Source organism: Bombyx mandarina, chromosome 16 (assembly GCF_030267445.1).
Source record: "Bombyx mandarina strain Sakado chromosome 16, ASM3026744v2".
NCBI classification, from domain to species: Eukaryota; Metazoa; Arthropoda; class Insecta; order Lepidoptera; family Bombycidae; genus Bombyx; species Bombyx mandarina.
The window spans coordinates 8,417-28,680 of NC_143222.1; the positions used below are offsets into that span (position 1 = coordinate 8,417).

At 38.1% G+C, this 20,264-nt stretch overlaps 1 protein-coding gene across 1 annotated transcript; it reads right to left on the bottom strand.

The window, feature by feature from the left end:
- Positions 1-1,594: 1,594 nt before the first annotated feature.
- On the bottom strand, positions 1,595-20,064 carry LOC114242625 (TLC domain-containing protein 3A). Its single transcript, XM_028173869.2, has 7 exons — positions 19,870-20,064; positions 13,733-13,833; positions 8,215-8,376; positions 6,690-6,852; positions 5,830-5,994; positions 5,087-5,317; positions 1,595-4,239 (listed from the first exon to the last, which is right to left on the bottom strand). The coding sequence occupies exons 1-7, from the start codon at positions 19,888-19,890 to the stop codon at positions 4,027-4,029; spliced, it is 1,056 nt and encodes a 351-aa protein (XP_028029670.2). The 5' UTR covers positions 19,891-20,064; the 3' UTR covers positions 1,595-4,026.
- Between the last annotated feature and the right edge of the window lie 200 nt (positions 20,065-20,264).

Sequence of the window (20,264 nt, forward strand, 5' to 3'; positions counted from 1 at the left end):
ATTTGTTAATAATAAAAAGTTTTTTTTAAGCCTGCCATAGTACCGACTGCTAGACATCGCAGACAACATAAATATTAAACAATAAACGCATTGATAATTTTCTTACTAGTGATAATAAATTATTACCGAGAAGAAAAACATATCTACCCCATTGACTATAACATAAATTAAAGCACGTACACATTAGGAACAACTTTTTTTTTCGTTTTTTTATTATTTTTTTCGTTAATAATTTCAAACTCGTAACAACGCTGTGTGAGTCTAATGTTTAAAAGTTTATTAAGTTTATTAAGCTCATTTATAATAATATATCGTCTATTGTTAAGAGTCATGCAGATCCTAAAATACTATCTGTACGTGTATCCGTTTGGACGTAATCTCTAAAAAAATTTTACAGTAAAAGCTTTTTATACGCGGGCCTATATGTTTCTTAAATATGGTAATTACATAAATGGTATTATATGAAGGGATACATTCCTAAATAAAAACATACCTTAGGCGTAGTTCTAACAAGGTCTATTTTACGTTTTTATTAGTGCATGTGACGACGTATTTACAAAGGATATTAGGTTCGATACCTACATATTGAAATATTTTTATCAATGTGTATGTGACGTCACAATTAGATCCGCGAATAAATAAATCTTTAGACGCGAATATAGAAATTGTTTCGAATTTTTTTCAATCCGCGAATAGTTACAACGCGAATGAAGGAAGCGCGGATAAGGAACTTTTACTGTATTTGTTCAGCGTCACAATACAAACCACCAGCTCAATGCGACAGAGTTGTGTATACACTAAGGAAGTTCTTTTTAATTCTAACGAGTCAAAATATATAGTAAATTGTCTAATAAGAAATACTAAATATATAATAATATATTAATTTACGATCATGCCACTCTGTAAATATACTCTTCAAAATAAATGTAATGGAGTCCTTCACTACATTATGAATTTAAAAATTTTGACGCAACTAGACGATGATTATGCAAATAATTAGCCACTAGAAAGACCGTCGACACCGGATGTTGACCCGGGGACACACCCTACCCATGGGCACAGCCGACCCGGGGGCACACCCGACCTAGGGGCACACCCGACCCGGGGACACATCCGACCCAGGAGCACATCCGACCCGGGGGCACACCCAACATAGGGAGCGTGTCTGCACGCGATTATAATACGCTCATAACTACAACTACGGAAAGACGTAAATTCGGAGTTACTGTACAATAGATAAAATATATTTTTAAATGCTCGTTGGAAATTTGTTATAAAGAATAAGATTTGTAAATTTTTAAATGCAAACATATTGTCTGTGAGGAAGACCACACAATAGACGATTCTTTCTTCGCCATGTATATATTTTTGTTCGTTTCTATATTGACTCTCGAAATAAGATCGGATCTGATTGCTACTGAAATTCGTCTCTAGTGTTTTTTTTTCTTTTTCCATACCTGACCTTACTATTTGTAGATTAAGTATGGTTAATATGGATAGTTACATAAATCAACATGATTTATTGAAATCTTACTGTAACATGGCCGCGTTTTTATAATAAATTAGTAATTCGAATTTTTTTTATTAATAATAATTTTTAATGTCCATTGCTCATTTTTTTTATTTGCGAAAATGGAAAAACGAACTCAAGGCCCACTACAATGTGGGAAGAATTTCGAAAGGTATATTTATTTGTTAAAATACTTAAACCTACAAGTCGTCGCCTCAAAGTGGACACGTTTCGAGCTGCGCCACAGTTGCCATCTGGCGGCTACGCGGGGAACTACAACAATATGGACGCTAAAAATAGTTTAAAACAGCGCCATCTACCGGTGGCGTTCTGCACTGCTACTCTGTTTTAACACCACTCACGCATTATGTTATTTTTAATTTGTTAACGTAACGGTTAATTTTTGTGCGATTTTTTTAAAGGCACGCGGAGATTCTACGTTGTGCATGTGCGCGGGAACCACTCTCCGAGCTGAGATGCTGCGAATCAATAATCTGATAGATAGTTTTCGACGCCGCAATGTAGCCGCGATAAGCTCAGGGGTCAACAAACTTACTCATACCTAATTATGCGCTAACGCGATTGCGTTGGCGGTCCGGTCAACGTTAAGCGGTCTCTGTTAATAATAATTAAATGGATGATTATACATAGTGTAAGCAAAGAACAAAAGCGAACATTCGAGAAGATTTCTAAAATTTTACTGTCGTTTTTTTCGTAAATTGCAAATCACTACATAGTATAAAACAAAGTCGCTTCCTCTGTCCCTATGTATGCTTAAATCTTTAAAACTACGCAACGGATTTTGATGCGGTTTTTTTTAATAGATAGAGTGATTAAAGAGGAAGGTTTATATGTATAATAACATCCATTAAATAGTGGAGAAATCAATAATAAATTACAGTTTCCGAAGCGAAGCGAGGGCGGGTCGCTAGTATATAATATCAAGAAGTTTTTTTTAAATAAAACAATGACTTAGTATCAAATTGAGGCCTTACATGCGCGTCGGGGTCCAGCCTCAAGCGAGGGAAGCTGCCACATCGGATTGTGGGGGTGAATGACAATGCTTATCTTAAGCAACGTTTCTAACAGCACAATGAGAAGATACAGAGACACAGCCTACCATAGCAGAATCCGTCGATTAGAATGCTGCCTTTAACGATTAAGTGACTAGTGCCCGCAATACGATCGAATTTCGACCGTATCGCCACAAAGTTTAGATCCATTTTATCTTTTGCTCATTTTACGTATACTAAATTTCTTAAATACGAACGAATCAATAAAAAAAGGAGGAAATTAGTTGACAAACAGACAAGAAAATTATTCTAAGCTGACATGTCATTATTTATTTACACATGTATGTATATGTATGGATAAATAATTATAATAACCGGGGACGAGGCACCCGGTTCCCCGGTCCCACCCCCTGCCCCCCACTACGGTGGCCGGAGACGGATGTGCGTATCGACGGAAGAAACCCAACTATACACCAGAGGCATTCAATTATTTCAAAAATTCATAAGTCACATTTATAAAGACAGAGACTTGAAAATTGGTATGTATTTATATTAAAAATTAATTTAGCCCAAAGTGTGATTCACGAAATTTACGCTTTCTCCCGTCGATATGTACGATCAAATATATATCCATACATAGACATTACGCAGATTATTGCATGAAAGACGATATGTGTATGAGGGGAGTGAGCGAGGAAATTGTATATGATGGAGGAGTATGGAAGGAGGAAGCGTGTTGCGCCGACCCCAGGTGAATGGGAGAAGGGCAGGATAATGATGACATAGACATCACCCAGACAAAGTGCAAACTAATCTGTTTGTCATCAAATGCGGCATCAAATGGAGGCTGTGCTCATTAGACGTCGTTGTCAGAGCAGTTGCTTAAAGCAAATATGGAAGCGTCACTCCAGCTAAGCCTGTGGAGGGTAGAGGCAAGGAGCACCATCTGTGTATTGCAAAGTACCCGCCGAAAACGAGCTAATGTAGATGGCGCCACAGTAGCAAGAGGAAGGATTTTTTAAAAACAGCGCCATAACTACCACATTACACTCTGTTTAAAACTGCTATATTCATATCATTTTTTTTTCAAAATTTACAAAATCCTTCATTAAAACCCAAAATATAGGTAATATGTTACTGCCATCTACAGGAGCAGTAAGAAACTAATCGAAGCGAAGGCATCTAGTGGCCGACGCCCCTAAACATTTTTGTTGAGTGCTTGAGTTGCTTATCTATGACTAATTTATGTTTTTTTTATTGCTTACATGGATGGACGAACTCACAACCCATGTGGTGTTAAGTGGTTACTGGAGCTCATAGACATCTACATTAGTGCTACTTCGGTGAGTCTTCCAACAATAAGTTACTGTTTACAGGTGGACACTTCAACTTGTCTCCTATACAAGATGATGCTCTTTACATCTACCCTCCAAAGTCATAACACAGAACTAGGAATATATAAAACTAAGCCTTTGGTTTCCGCTTGCGGCTCCTTCGCCGACATCAACTGTGCTTGTCGGTCACTTCGGTCGCGTCGCCGGCGGACCTGTCGGCCGCGGGTGTCGGCCGGGGCGCCTTGCCGTCGAGCTCTGCGGGCTTGCCGGCGCGGAACAGCATCTTCAGCGCCCCCGCGGACATCAGGTAGAACCAGTACAGCTGCGGGAGCAGGAGGATGCAGATGGATATCTTGCAGCCCGTCGGCAGCGACTGTATCGCCTGGAAAACGAGCGCCAGTTCAACTCACCGGTTTTACATGATTTTCATATATCATTAATGTTCGAATTCATTGCAAGATTCAAACTCAACAATACTGTAGTGCCGTGAAAGATTTTTTTTATTGCTTAGATGGGTGGACGAACTCACATGCCACCTGGTGTTAAGTGGTTACTGGAGCCCATGGACATTTACAACGTAAATACCGCTGCCCCCCTTGAGATGTGTGTTCTAAGGATCTCAGTATAGTTACAACGGCTGCCCCGCCCTTCAAACCGAAACGCATTACTGCTTCACGGCACAAATAGACAGGGTGGTGGTACCTACCCGTGCGGACTCACAAAAGGTTCTACCACCAGTACGATGTATGATGATCTTTCTCTTTAAAGAAAGATTACCATACATCTTACGTACATAAACCTTACCCGAGCACGCAATGTAATAAGATTATAATCAACGAGGTCAATGACCCCTGGTCTCGAATAGCCACCGTTTTACAATATATTGCGGGACTAGCGGCTGAATGCAACTTTACTTTAATGATTTCATATTTGTGAGATGTTAATAATGTTAATGATGACACATGTCTATGAGCTCCAGTAACCACTTAACATCAGGTGGCTTGTGAGCTCGTCCACCTATCTAAGCAACAAAAAAAATGCAAATTATAACACAAAAAAATGTTTATTGCCCTTTTAGGCAGATTAGCACACGGCCCACCTGCTGATGAGTGGTTACCGTCGCGCATGGACTTCAGCAATGCCAGGGACAGAGCCAGGCCGCTGCCTACCGGTCTTTTGAAATCTCACAGCTAAGTCGGTACGGTTAGGTTAGTACAGAGGTGGGGGACCTGCGCGTAGGTGAGTCCCAGCTCGCGGCTGTAGAGCCAGCACACGTAGGGCAGCGACAGCACGCGGCACAGCAGGAAGGTGAGCAGCATGAGCAGGCCGTTGGCGACGTAGAGCGGCGAGCGCTTGAGGCGCAGGCGGGCCAGCACGCCGCGCGCGCACACCAGCGGCGTCGACGCCTCCATGCCGTACACCCAGCCGAACGCGCAGTCGCCCAGCGAGCCGCGCAGGTGCTAAGGGGAACCGCCCATATTTACTACAACTTGTAAAATACGATCATTTGCACGGAATATAAAAACTAGCGACTTTTACCGTCTAGTTTTTGCCTAATTCAAATTTGTATAACAATCGACCAGGAGGTCTGGTGTAACTTCTGAATATATGATGATACCAGAACATCTATTAGTTTTAGTTTATTCAGTAAGGCATTATCACAACCCACACGTCGCAAGCGACCCCCCAACACCCCCCTCCCTGATTATGAGAGCTCTAAGTGTTAACTTGAATACCCGCTATCCCCAAACCGAAACGTCAAACTGCTTTGTAACAGAAGAATGACGGTACATACGTATCTCATGCTAAATTCCAGATATCCCCCGCAAAGTTGTGCTCTGCTGAAGTAGACTACTCTCTAAGTGTTGACTTGTATACCCGCCGTTCCCAAACCTAAACGTACCTAAGTATCTCGTGCTAAATCCCAGATATCCCCCCCCAAGTCCTGTCTCAGCTGAAGTAGAGTACTCACAACAATGACGAGGAAGCCGAAGCCCCCTATGAAGACGTGGTGCAGCAGTATGACGGGCTCGTGCGCGCAGTACTTGAGGAACGACACCGGCGCCTTCCTCTCGCTCACCCGCCTCCGGACCTGCTCCTTCATCGACTCCTCGCCGGAGACCATCTGGATGTGGACCTGGTGGAACAGAATACGAGCATAAACAAATCTAGACCTTTTCTCATAATTTCTTTCGATTTTAAAGGAAATACGAGTTATGTTATCAAGTGTTTGGTTTAATGAGGAAGCAGTTGAAGATACGGAAAAGCAAACAACCAAAAGGATGTGTTGATTCTCAAAGAACGCTGCGAAGGGGGGTTCATTAAAGTTCGAATGATCAGCGAGGATCTAAACTGGTGGTAGGACCTCTTGTGAGTTCGCGCGGGTAGGTACCACCATCTACCGTGAAGCAGTAATGCGTTTCGGTTTGAAGGGTGGGGCAGCCGTTGTAATAACTATACTGAGACCTTAGAACTTATATCTAAAGGTGGGTGGCGCATTTACGATGTATACGTCTATGGGCTCCAGTAACCACTTAGCACCAGGTGGGCTGTGAGCTCGTCCACCCATGTAAGAAAAAATAAATAAATAAGTAAATAATTTCAGGATTTTATCAAAATAACCCTTCTACTTTTTTTTAAAATATTGTGTTGTCATCTGTCCTTAATAAGTATACCTACCAAATTTCGAGATAATCCGACGTTTTGAAGGGGATCAAAACCATGTTCAAAGATTCCGTTACAAACATACATACATCTGATGAAGCTAATAAAAGCGTATTAAAAAGCATAGACTATGTGGTGACGTTAATCGCGCGTGCACCAGCAACTGACCATGTACATGGACCATATATCGTAGAAGAAGTAGGCGGCTCCGAACCACGCGTACGCCTCTGACATGTAGTGGGAGGCGCGCATGAAGTCGCGGCGGCACGAGTGGCTGCACACCACCACGCCCGTCGCCACGCAGTACACCGCCTGGACGGCAGACACCAACCTGAAACATCGAGAGATCGGTACACACACGTCCTATTGTGTGACCAATCAAATCTGCCCAAAACACGTCATTACGGATCCTCCCGATCCTCTAACGGTGCTTTTAGGTACCACAAGCATCGGTCACCGTCCTCGTCGAACCCGTCGCTTGCGACGAAGGGCTCAACGAGCTTTTTTAAGTTCGTACCTAAACAAATAAATAAATAAAAACACAATTTTAATGACGCTTAACACACTGACCACCAACAAAAGTTGATTAACATTGGCATTAACTTTGTTAGTGTAATTCAATTAAAAATATATACATATCAGTCGTAATAAAACTCGTTCAAATAACGAAACAGAAATGGAAATTTGATAGCAAAGAAACGTGTGGAAGATAACTCTGCAATTTATTGAACCCGTTATTGTTAACTATTCAGCATTATAGATGGATGTTCTAATTTACCTAATATTTGTACAGTTAACTGTTTATATTCTTCTTTTTTTCCCTACCTATTCGTTGGTAGCCAGTTGGTAGCTATACAAGCTACGCTAATTCTAAGCCAATGCCAATCTATACTAATATTAGAAAGAGGAAAGATTTGTTTGTTTGTTTGTATTGAATAGGCTCCGAAACGACCGAACCGATTTGAAAAATTCTTCGCCTATAACTATACTGCGACCTTAGAACTTATATCTCAAGGTGTGTAGCGCATTTACGTTGTAGATCTCCATGGGCTCCAGTAACCACTTAACACCAGGTGGGCTGTGAGCTCGCCAACACATCTAAGCAATAAAAAAATAAAAAAAGAATCTACCACCGGGTCGGAATCGCGACCCACTGAGGTGATCTAACGAGAAACTCAGTGGGCAGTGTCTCTGGACTAGTTTGCTCATCGAAAGATGAGCTCAACAAGAAGATTAGACTCAATGCTTGTTTCTATGCAACAATTTTCAGGGACATAAAATACAGTATGTTCCATGGGGAGTGCTCTGAGGAATTGCTTGAGATGATTCCATCATCTCGTTTTTACCATCGCGCCACCCTCCACCGGAGTAGAGTTCATCCATACTACCTGGAGCCACTGCGGTCATCCACAGTGCGTCTCCAGAGGTCTTTTTTGCCACGTACCATCCGGCTATGGAATGAGCTCCCCTCCACGGTGTTTTCCGAGCGCTATGACATGTCCTTCTTCATGGGCATTGCTGAAGTCCATGGGCGACGGTAACTACTCACCATCAGGTGGGCCGTGTGCTCGTCTGCCTACAAGGGCAAAAAAAAACATAAATTCAAACTTAAAATGTCGGCCGCAAACCGCCAACCAGCCTCCCAATGACCTTAAGCCTCAAGGAGTGATCGTCCTATTTGCGAAAGACTAACTTGTTGTTGATGTCCAAAACGTCTCCGTGGCTCAGCGCGTACTGGTGCCTGATCCGACTTCCGGCCTCCGTGTATAGAGCCCACACGTTCAGGATCTCGAACAGGCTCGTGAAATAAACCAGACCCAGGACTGTCAGAGCACTGCCTCGCGGTACTGATATCCTGCAAGAATCAAAAAATCAAACCTTAACTCGTCTTTTTAACTTTATTTCTGCGTACCCTTACTTACTGGTGGTAGAATGTGTTACGATTCCGCACGGGTAGATACCACCACCCCGCCTAATTCTGCCGTGAAGTAGTAATGCGTTTCGGTTTTAATGTTGGGGCAGCCGTTGTAACTATACAGATACCTTAGGACTTATATCTCAAGGTGGGAGGCGCATTTAGGTTGTAGATGTCTATGGGCTCCAGTAACCACTTAACGCCAGGTGGGCGTTAGAGGCGTGCTTCGCAGAATCTACCACCGGATCGGAAACGCGACCCACTGAGAAGATCCGGCGAGAAACTCAGTCAGTCTGTGGGTTAATTTACTCGCCGAGCCCTTCGTCACAAGCGACGGGTTCGACGAGAACGATGACCGGTGCTTGTGGTATCTAAAAACACCGTTAGTGAATCGGGAGAATCCAAAATGACGTGTTTCGGGCGACGTCAACTGTTTACCGTTTGGTCCGCAGGATCGGCTATGTAGTTTCCGGCGGCCACGATGAGAGGATTCTCGCATTGTGCCGCTTTATCGAGGCGGTTTTTACAATACATTACGTACATTCAAGATTTTAGGTATATAGTCTAGTCAACAAGTTCAAAAACGTGTTAAATAGACATAAAGCTCCTAAAAATATGTACGATAGCTCATTGGATGCGGAATGATGTCTACAAAAATGTTTTTTAAGGGCTTGTTAGCACATAAAAAATTGCGATTGTTATAAACAAAATAAGATTTAAAAAAAAAGAATTTGGTTTTTCCTTAATAATTTCTAAAATAATGATATTTAAGGAATTTTGAAAAAAGATCCTGAAAGAGGAGGAAATTTCCAATAAAAAAAGTCCCAACTCCCGGAATTCTATCTCTATTATTTATAAAAAAAAATTAAGGCTGAAAATAGCGCTCCGCGAGGTCGTTACGGCATAGGCGCGCCGTCTAAAAAGCCGGTATATCACCTAAAATATTTTTTTTATAGTATTAAATAACAATTTAAAAATTTGAATAAATTATGGTGTAATCTAAACACTTGAACGAAAAAAACCTCGGTGAAAAAAAAATTTATATCGATTTTTCAAAAATTTACACCATTGTTAATTAACTAACTTTTTTCCAGTCTCTGTTTTTATAAATTACGGTATAAAAGTTACAATAATTCATCTATAAATTTTTCCCTTCGTGGAGCTCTTATCATTTAAGTACTTAATAAAGAAATGCAAAAAAAATTTTTTAATCTTTATTATTTTGATAATTATAATTTTTTTTAATTAACAAAAAATTAAATTTCAAAATAATGTTATGAAAAATAGTTTTTTTCCGTAATATCTTAATATTGCTGTTTTTGCATCTACCATAGGTATTATTTAACAATTAAAAAAAAAATTTACGCCATTTGTTAAGAAATTGTTTATAAACAAATAGACTATTTTGGGATTTTAAAAAAAAATATTTTTACCGTCTTATTGTATAGGTGAAATAATGATTTAAAAAAAAAAAATATTCTTAAATGTTTTAATTGTTTAAAATCGTTTTTTTTCATATTTCAATTGTTTAAATAATTAGTTAAGAAATTATTTTTTTCTTAAAAATCATCATTGACTCTTTTCAGCGGATTAACAAAGAAATACATTTCAACAAATTATAAGCTATGAAATTTAAAAAAATATCAAAAAAATCTTAAATTTTTATAAACAAATGCTTATAACTGATAAACAATAGTTACAGGATCGATTTTGAATTTATTTTAAAGATAAATAAATCTATATCTATACTAATATTATATCTATACTAATATTATAAAGAGGAAAGATTTGTTTGTTTGTTTGTTTCGAATAGGCTCCGAAACTACTGGACCGATTTGAAAAATTATTTTTCCATTAGAAGCCGACATTGTCCCTGATGAACATAGGCTACTTTTTATAAATTTTTATTTATTTTATTTTTTTGGTTTCATGTGTGTTTTAATGTTTCCGAAGCGAAGCGAGGGCGGGTCGCTAGTCCTTTATAAAAATGACTTGAGTGTCCTTTACCGTATCTCTTATAGTTTAAAAGTTATAACAATTTATCACTTGACAAATTATGTAACGGCTGTAATTTCATTATCATATAATATCTAAAAATGCTGTAAAAAATACATTTTTTTTTTTTCTATGTTTTGTTATGTATGGTTGTTTTTGTAATTTTTCGTAGTTTTCGAAAAAAAATATATCGATTAATATTAATTTTTTATAACAAATTGTTAAGTTAATAAACAATGAAATTATTTATAAAAAAATGTATTTCATTGTTAATCCGCTGAAAAGAGTCAATGATGATTTTTAAGAAAAAAATAATTTCTTAACTAATTATTTAAACAATTGAAATATGAAAAAAACGATTTTAAACAATTAAAACACTTATTTAAGAAATTTTTTTTTTTTAAAAATCGTTATTTCACCTTTACAATAAGACGGTAAAATTTTTTTTTTAAAAAATCCCAAAATAGTCTGTTTGTTTATAAACAATTTCTTAACAAATAGCGTAATTTTTTTTTTTAAATTTTAATTTATACCTATGGTAGATGCAAAAACAGCAATATGAAGATATTACGGAAAAAAACTATTTTTTATAACATTTTTTAGAAATTGAATTTTTTGTTAATTAAAAAAAATTATAATTATCAAAATAATAAAGATAAAAAAATTTTTTTTGCATTACTTTATTAAGTACTTAAATGATAAGAGCTCCACGAAGGGAAAAATTTATAGATGAATTATTGAAACTTTTATACCGTAATTTATAAAAACAGAGATTGGAAAAAAGTTAGTTAATTAACAATGGTGTAAATTTTTGAAAAATCGATATAATTTTTTTTTTCACCGAGGTTTTTTTCGTTCAAGTGTTTAGATTACACCATAATTTACTGAAATTTTTAAATTGTTATTTAATACTATTAAAAATATATTTTAGGTGATATACCGGCTTTTTAGACGGCGCGCCTATGCCGTAACGACCTCGCGGAGCGCTATTTTCAGCGTTAAAAAAAAAATTATAAATAATAGAGATAGAATTCCGGGAGTTGGGACTTTTTAATTGGAAATTTCCTCCTCTTTCAGGATCTTTTTTCAAAATTCCTTAAATATCATTATTTTAGAAATTATTAAGGAAAAACCAATTTCCTTTTTTTTTAAATCTTATTTTGTTTATAACAATCGCAATTTTTTATGTGCTAATAAGCCCTTAAAAAACATTTTTGTAGACATCATTCCGCATCCAATGAGCTATCGTACATATTTTTAGGAGCTTTATGTCTATTTAACACGTTTTTGAACTTGTTGACTAGACTAATACGTAACTTACTAATTAACTTTATCTAGACACAAACAAAGTTATCGGAGAGGTTAATCGTTCACGCCGTAAAAAATTACGCAATTCGAAGATAGCCCGAATAATTAAACGAATTTTATTATTATACGTAAAACGCGAGTTCTAGAAAGTGAGTTTAACCAATTTTTTTTATTGCTTCGATGGGTGGACAAGCTCACAGCTCACCTGGTGTTAAGTGGTTACTGGAGCCCATAGACATCCACAACGTAAATGCGCCACCCACCTTGAGATATAAGTCCTAAGGTCTCAGTACAACGGCTGCCCCACCCTTCAAACCGAAACGCATTACTGCTTCACGGCAGAAATAAGCAGGGCGGTGTTACCCACCCGCGCGGACTCACAAGAGGCCTTGCCACCAGTAAGTTTCGCGCAAATGCTTATCAGTTTACGAAGCTCAGATTTGGTGGGTTTACTGCGTGGTTTTTTATTTCCCACCCAATTATTAATAGCTTAAGGGGCTATTTCAACTTCGCGCGGACCGGTAGGTGAGCTAGGTGAGAGAACTTGCTAACACTGATCCTAGCAAGAGCAGTGCTTCGCTGAATCTACCACCGGATCGGAATCGGGAGTGCTGTCCAAAACGTTAATCAATTCGGGCGTGAGTGTTTTTCAACGACTCAGGAACAATCACCTAATGAATTCTTCTTTTGGTACATTTGCATTAAGCCTGATTTATTTCCAATTTTCCTATGGCTCGCAAAACGTTACTGGTGGTAGGACCTCTTGTGACTCCGCACAGGTAGGTACCACCACCCTACATATTTCTGCCGTGAAGCAGTAATGCGTTTCGGTTTGTAGGGTGGGGCAGCCGTTGTAACTATACTGAGAGAACTTAGAACTCATAACTCATGGTTGGTGGCGGGATTTACGTTGTAGATGTCTATGGGGTCCACTAACCACTTAACACTAGGTGGGCTGTGAGCTCGTCCACCAATCTAAGCAATAAAAAAAATATTTACACTATGCGTGCTCAAACGCAAAATATTTTCTATCAAAACTGCTTCTAAACTCACAACATAAGCTCAGCTCATTGTCAGTGCGAAAAAACGTATTTGCTGATAACGACGGATACTGATGGTTACGACGCACGACGACCTTGCTATTATATATTTTAAACATTTCCGACATTAGCGTATCAAACAGAGCAGAGTGAACTATACGAATGTTAAGTTTAATTGTTTTGATCGTTACAAAACGATTTATGTATTTTTACGTACACACATTACGTGATTAGGTATCGAACAGACAACACTTTATGGTTAAGTACGTGTTTTTCAACAGACACACGCCATAATGGAGGTGTTAGAATGTTGATAGAGGCTTTATACTAGTTCGCCTTTATAGATTTTCCGGTCACCGTCCTAGTCGAACCCGTCGCTTGCGACGAAGGGCTCGACGAGTGAATTAACTCACAGACACAGCCCACTGAGTTTCTCGCCGGATCTTCACAGTGGGTCGCGTTTTCGATCCGGTGGTAGTTATGCGAAGCACTGCTCTTGCTAGAGTCAGTGTTATCATCACTCCGGTTTGAGCCCCGTGAACTCACCTACTAGCTAAGGTTACGCTGCAATAACCTCTCAAGGACAGTATTGAGAGGCCTAACTTGAGAGGATAAGGGAAAACTATGCTGCTATCAAGCATAGGTTTATAAAAAAATTTAAATAGATTTTGATAAAGCATTTGACTCGTTTTAGTTTTAGAGACTAAATTTTAGAGAAAAATGCCTAAGACAACACAGATAATGTTTCTAAGCAGTTTCAGCCTTTTTAAACCACTTTTACGGTTTAAGCTCAGTTTTTTTTTAATTATAATTATATTAATTTACGATGTTTCTACTACTTTACTTTTCGTGGTAATCGACGCAGGTCAGTCAAAAACGGATGCGAAATACGGGCTCTGTTTCTAAAACCCTATAGATATCTTCGCGTTCATAACCGGAATCACTGAACTTACCTCTCGTCCGGTTCCAGCCAGATGACGAGGTTGAGAGCAGCCAGGAGTGAGGCCACGTTGCTAATGCATAGCAGCCACATAGCTGGCCGAAAGTTTTGGGGCTGTAACGGTATTATAAAAAAAAAAAACAATTAAAACCTTTCTTCTGTTTTCGAGTGTTGCTAACATTGACCCTAGCAAGAGCAGTGCTTTGCAGAATCTACCACCGGATCGGAAACGCGACCCACTGAGAAGATCCGGCGAGAAATCCACTGGGCAGATTCGATACGGACTTCAAAATGTCATGAGACACAAAAGAGCGTACAGCTCGCCCGATCTGAGGGGAAAAATAATCTCCAAAATCGCACTCACGGTTGTGGATATGTGATAAAAAGAAGATGACTATAAATGTAACCAAAGTCTCTCAGGGTGTCCCGTGAGCTCGTCTACCAATCCGCTGAAGCCGATATAGCCCCTCGTTACCCGGCAATTAGTTCAGGGAAAAACACGTTACGTTACTGGTGGACCTCTTGTGAATCCGCACGGGTAGGTAACACCACCCTGCCTATTTCTGCCGTGAAGCAATAATGCGTTTCGGTTTGAAGGGCGGAGCAGCCGTTGTAACCATACTGAGACATTAGAACTCATCTCTCAAGGCGGGTGGCGGCATTTATGTTGCATATGTCTATGGCTCCGGAAACCACTTAATACCAGGTGGGCTGTGAATTCGTCCACCCGTCTATGCAAATAAATAAAAAAGAGATATCTTGCCCTTCGATAATTGCTTTATACCAAGTGGACCGTTAGCTCGCTCAGCCATCTACGTAATATATAAAAATATATGAATAGCTCACTAGTGCTGAAAATTAATAACCAAACACCTCTCTGTCAATTCCAATTATTTCCAATAATATATTATGTATGTTATATATATATACATATGTTTAAGTACCTAATATCACTATAACACTACACCTATAGTAATCGGCAAACTTCGTGAGCAAATGACCTTGACTGCGCAGAACCGAATTTTAGATCACTTTGGTGGTGAGGGTGAGGCGCGACGGCAGGGGAAATCGTATCGAGCGCGTTATTGGTAGATCAGTCGAACCCTGCGTCCCGCACTGCGCCCTCATTCCGCTTGCTCCCAAAAGTACGCTTGCGTACAGTGGAAAGTCTATCGTTATTAATCGTTAAGTTATTTGTTATAATTGCTTGTGGACTTTGTTGCCATTGCTATTTGTTGAGTGTTTGTTGATTTTTTATAAAACATACACTATGCCGTGACAAACTGGTGTAGTACTTAAAAGAAAGGGTAGAAAATTTGTGTACGACGTATATTGCTTCTTTATAAAACATGGGAAGAATGATATGGAAAAATTAAAACAGACTTCGGAAGCAACAAAAACATCAGTGAGTACTGTTAGGTGCATTATTAACGAAGCTAAAGGCTCTGGCTTGCTCGCCGTGTTTCGGACTCCGGGTAAGAAAAGATCAGGGAAGAAGAAAGTTACCGGAATGGATAGTTTCGTTCAATCTGTAATAAAAAGATGTAATCATAATAACTACATAACAAGCAGCGAAACTCCGTACCGTAGAAAGGCTTCGAAAAATTTAAAGAAGATATAAATTTTAATGGCTCGGAATTAAGCTTACGACGGATTATGAAAGAGCTAGGCTTCAGATGGAAAAAAAGAACAGAAAATAATCGGAAGCTGGTAAATGAAAAAAGTAACATTCGATTACTACGAATCGAATATCTTCAAAAAATAATTAATTATAGACAAAAAAGAAGACCGAATCGACAGAGTTGTAAACTACGCCGATGAGCCCTATGTCGACTCATCACGATGATAGCGACTCGGGTGATGAAAACAGTGATGATGATGATGGTCAAGATTATGATAACGAAAAAAAAATTACAAATACCAGCTTCGCTTCAACTGAACCAAGACCTGGCAACAGCTCTAGTTTTGACTTAATAGAAGGAATATCTATTTTACCCCAAGATTAAATTATTACAATTATTAACCTATATGTTTTGTTGATGTTCTAATAAATATATAAATAAATACATATGTTGATTTTAATAATTTAATAGCATTATGACGCAGAGTAAGTAATGTTTTTGCACGTGAGTGTACCATGCGCAAACTTACCCCCACTACGTCGACAAATGCTCAAGAAGTTTGCCGGTTATTATACCAAGGTTCATCTCTGCACTCCCCTAAGGTAGACTGTCAGAGAATGACTATGGCATTAAGTCCGCCTTTATACTGTCAAGTATATAAAGTTATAAATCACTACATAGTATAAAACAAAGTCGCTTTCTCTGTCCCTATATCTATATGTATGCTTCAATCTTTAAAACTACGCATCGGATTTTGATGCGGGTTTTTTTAATAGATAGAGTGATTGAAGAGGAAGGTTTATATGTATAATAACATCCATTAAATAGTGGAGAAATCAATAATAAATTACAGTTTCCGAGGCGAAGCGAGGGCGGGTCGCTAGTAAATAAATAAATAATGACATCAAAAGTTTCTTTAAAAAAGTTAATGTAATAAAAGGTTTCGCATTTAACGCTACGACTACAACAGCTGTTATCTGCACCGCTGAATCATAGGGTCAGGGCTGCTATCCAGTGCCGCGATAAACATCGCTTCACGTGTTGCGATTTTTATCGCCCTTGAATGTTAATCAGAAACTCGCAACTCACTGCGAGCTTATTCTTCTCGAAAAACGTTCGAACAACTGCCCAAACAGACAACACTAACATTAAGCCAAATGACAATGCTAAAGCCTAGTTGCAAGTTTATTTATCTTTATAATACATATGATGGAAGAGATGTCACCTCATTTTAAACTTCTTACTGAGCCCATACACATCATAATGTGAACGCCGACACTCACATTGAGACTTCGAGGTCAAAGCCTCAATTGTAATGTGTCACGGCTGTCCCCCCCTTCAAACACGGAAGTACGACTTCTTCGCGGCAGAAATAAATAGTTTGATGCTGGTGGTGGATTGAACGTGGTGGCTTACAATATGCTACAACCTATGCTTTACTATGAATTATTATCAACTAGCGACCCGCACTCGCTTCGCTTCGGAAACTGTAATTTATTATTGATTTCTCCACTATTTAATGGATGTTATTTTACATATAAACTTTCCTCTTCAATCACTCTACCTATTTAAAAAAACCGCATCATAATCCGTTGCGTAGTTTTAAAGATTCAAGCATACATAGGGATATAGGGACAGAGAAAGCGACTTTGTTTTATACTATGTAGTGAAGCTACCTATTTGGAATAAGGATATGTCATAGCAGTCTAAACACAATGAACTTCCCTAGTTCATTGCGAATATCCTAAATTATTTATTTAGAAGTCGTCGTGGCCTAAAGGATAAAACGTCCGGTGCATTCGTATGTAGCGATGCACCGGTGTTCGAATCCCGCAGGCGGGTACCAATTTTTCTAATGGAATACGTATTCAACAAATGTTCACGATTGACTTCTACGGTGAAGGAATAACATCGTGTAATAAAAATCAAACCCGCAAAATTATAATCTGCGTAATCACTGGTGGTAGGACCTCTTCGGAGTCCGCACGGGTAGGTACCACCACTCCGCCTATTTCCGCAGTGAAGCAGTAATGCGTTTCGGTTCGAAGGGTGGGGTAGCCGTTGTAACTATACTGAGACCTCAGAACTTATATCTCAAGGTGGGTGGCACGTTTACGTTGCAGATGTATATGGGCTCCAGTAACCACTTAACCTCAGGTGGGCTGTGAGCTCGTCCATCCATCTAAGCAATAAAAAATTCTACTTTTTTTATTCTAGCTCTAAAGACACAACTCGAATGTCTATTCCCTTTAGTTAGTCGTAGATATAATTAGGACTGTTTTTACGGTTTTAATCTCACATTTATTATTTACTAATTTCGTTTTTTTTTTATGAAATCCAAGATCGAATCGTAAAACTACTTTTAATAAAATTGTGAATGTTGATGGATAGCAAGCCTTAAATTCTATTCGAAAACATGACTGCACTGTGAAATAATAAGCTAAAGGTGTTCTTGAACAATGAAATTAACCTTGAAAGATCGATAAAGTTGTATGGAGAACAAATTGGTCTGAAGACGTTTTCATTTTTCCGTATTAAATAAGTAGAGGACTACAGGACCAAGGGAGGTGATGACCAAGATTTCTCATATTAACTTATAAATAGAAGATTTTATCGGAAGGGATGGTTATTTCCTGGGCGGGAAATAGCAGGGTGGTAATAGATATCTGTGTGGAAACACAATGGGCCCTACCAGAAGTAATTATTAATAGTTCGTAAAATTTTAGGCAAATACGGGTAACTGTATTAACATGGTAGCAACAAGTAACAATTCCTTCTTTCTATGTCTAAAATTAGCACACAATTATATTTTTTGTGGTCACCCAATAATTTAAGTTCAGGTGGATTGGCAGAGAAGAAATAGTATATGTAATTAGGTAACTCATTTGTGTATGCCTATTACATCTAGATTATGGCACAAATAGATGAATGAAATCAAAATAATAAACAAGAGGACCTACTGTTGATAACAAATACTGGCCTCTCTGACCTCTTCAAGAGTGGTTTGATAATCACTTATTAAATTTATCCATTATCATTTCTTGATCATTGTTCACTTTTTGCAAAATAACACCTTATACTATGCTAAATATGCTAATGTTTAATTATTATTTTTGTTTTTGCATTTGGAATAAAGCCCCATGGTAACTGGATTAAGAATTAAGAATACTAAACTATAAAATAAAATGCACACAATATAACATGCTCCGTCTGAGAATGCCATAAGGACCACAATTTCTATAATTTATTTACACAGATGTAGATGAGTACATCTCGTAAGTCAGAATTTTGATACCACTTTTTGTCATTATTTGTCATGCACGATATTACGTCTGCATAAACTTTATACTATACTATTTTTTACTACAATGTTAACATACCGGTTTAAAAACAAAAAAAGCTCTAAAGCTTATATTATCTTCCAGCTGGACAAATATAATAAATACATAGTGATATTTGAACACAATGTGCGGCGTCAACATGTATACTCACGTAAAATATCTTTGTGTGAAAAAGAAATCAAACAGATGAGGAAGAGCTTCCAGAACTCAATAGCTTAATTCACTAATCAACGTCACCTTTGAATAGTGACTCTATATGTTTATTAGGTAGTGTAGTATAATAAACTGTTACTGGTGGTAGGACCTCTTGTGAGTCCACACGGGTAGGTACCACCGCGCCGCCTATTTCTGCCGTGAAGCAGTAATGCGTTTCGGTTTGAAGGGTGGGGCAGCCGTTGTGACTATACTGAGACCTTAGAACTATATCTCAAGGTGTGTGGCCCATTTACGTTGTAGATGTTTATGGGCTCCAGTAACCACTTAACACCAGGTGGGCTGTGAGCTCGCCCACACATATAACCAACAAAAAAAAAAATCTCGTCTTAATTATCTTTTCCAATTAATCACTGTGTAAACCAAATTATAGCTTCTATTTTTTTTTATTGCCCTTGTAGGCAGACGAGCATACGGGCCCACCTGATGGTGAGTGGTTACCGTCGCCCATGGACTTCAGCAATGCCAGGGGCAGAGTCAAGCCGCTGCCTACCTATTTGACAAATATATAGGCTCTTAAACTTCACGAAAGAATGTCATTCAGAAAGTAACAGCGAAAAAAAATTTCAGTAATTATTGTAAGTTATGACTCACTTACTCTCTCAACAGTTTGCCAGAAAGTGTAAAGTATAATTATGTCACTAAGTTATGCTATGCTACTTAACATAAATTAAATTAGATGTTAAAAAACTATGCAAATTAAAGGTTTTTTTAATTAGTTTTGTATAATGTTAATGTAACTGACCTAGTCAACACCTTACCTGTTGAGGAACTTAAAAGAAGATTAGCAATATTTTAAAAAAAGTTCACACCTTGCATACCTTATATGGTGGATCCATCAATGTTTGAATTTATATATATATTTTTTTTATTCTATTTTTTTATCGAAACCTATTATCAAATTTAATTCTAATTGGAAAAGTTGTAGCAATAATCTATTAAGTAATTTCTAAAATTCTGTGTAAATAATTTACCTTAGTAAATGTTGGATCCATGACGAAAAATTATAGCACACAACACTGCCTGACTACAATTCAATCACACATTATTATATAAATGTCAACAACGCAAAATTATGGTTATTCAATTATTTTGAATAGCGTTATTTAATTTCGCAAGCGAAATTTTGCAGTCTTTTCGGCTGATGAATGACGTCTTCCCGAAGAGTAGGTTTTCAATTTTCAAGACTTTGACACTTTCTATAAACTGTCGAAACTGATTTTGACACACGTCAGTGCTGCCAAAATATAGATACTGAAAGAACTTGTACCTAGCCATAGACCACTATCAGACTAGGTACAATGAATAGAAATAATCATAGGAACTATTTGAGATGAACAGAGATTTTTTTTACCATTGACGCTTATGA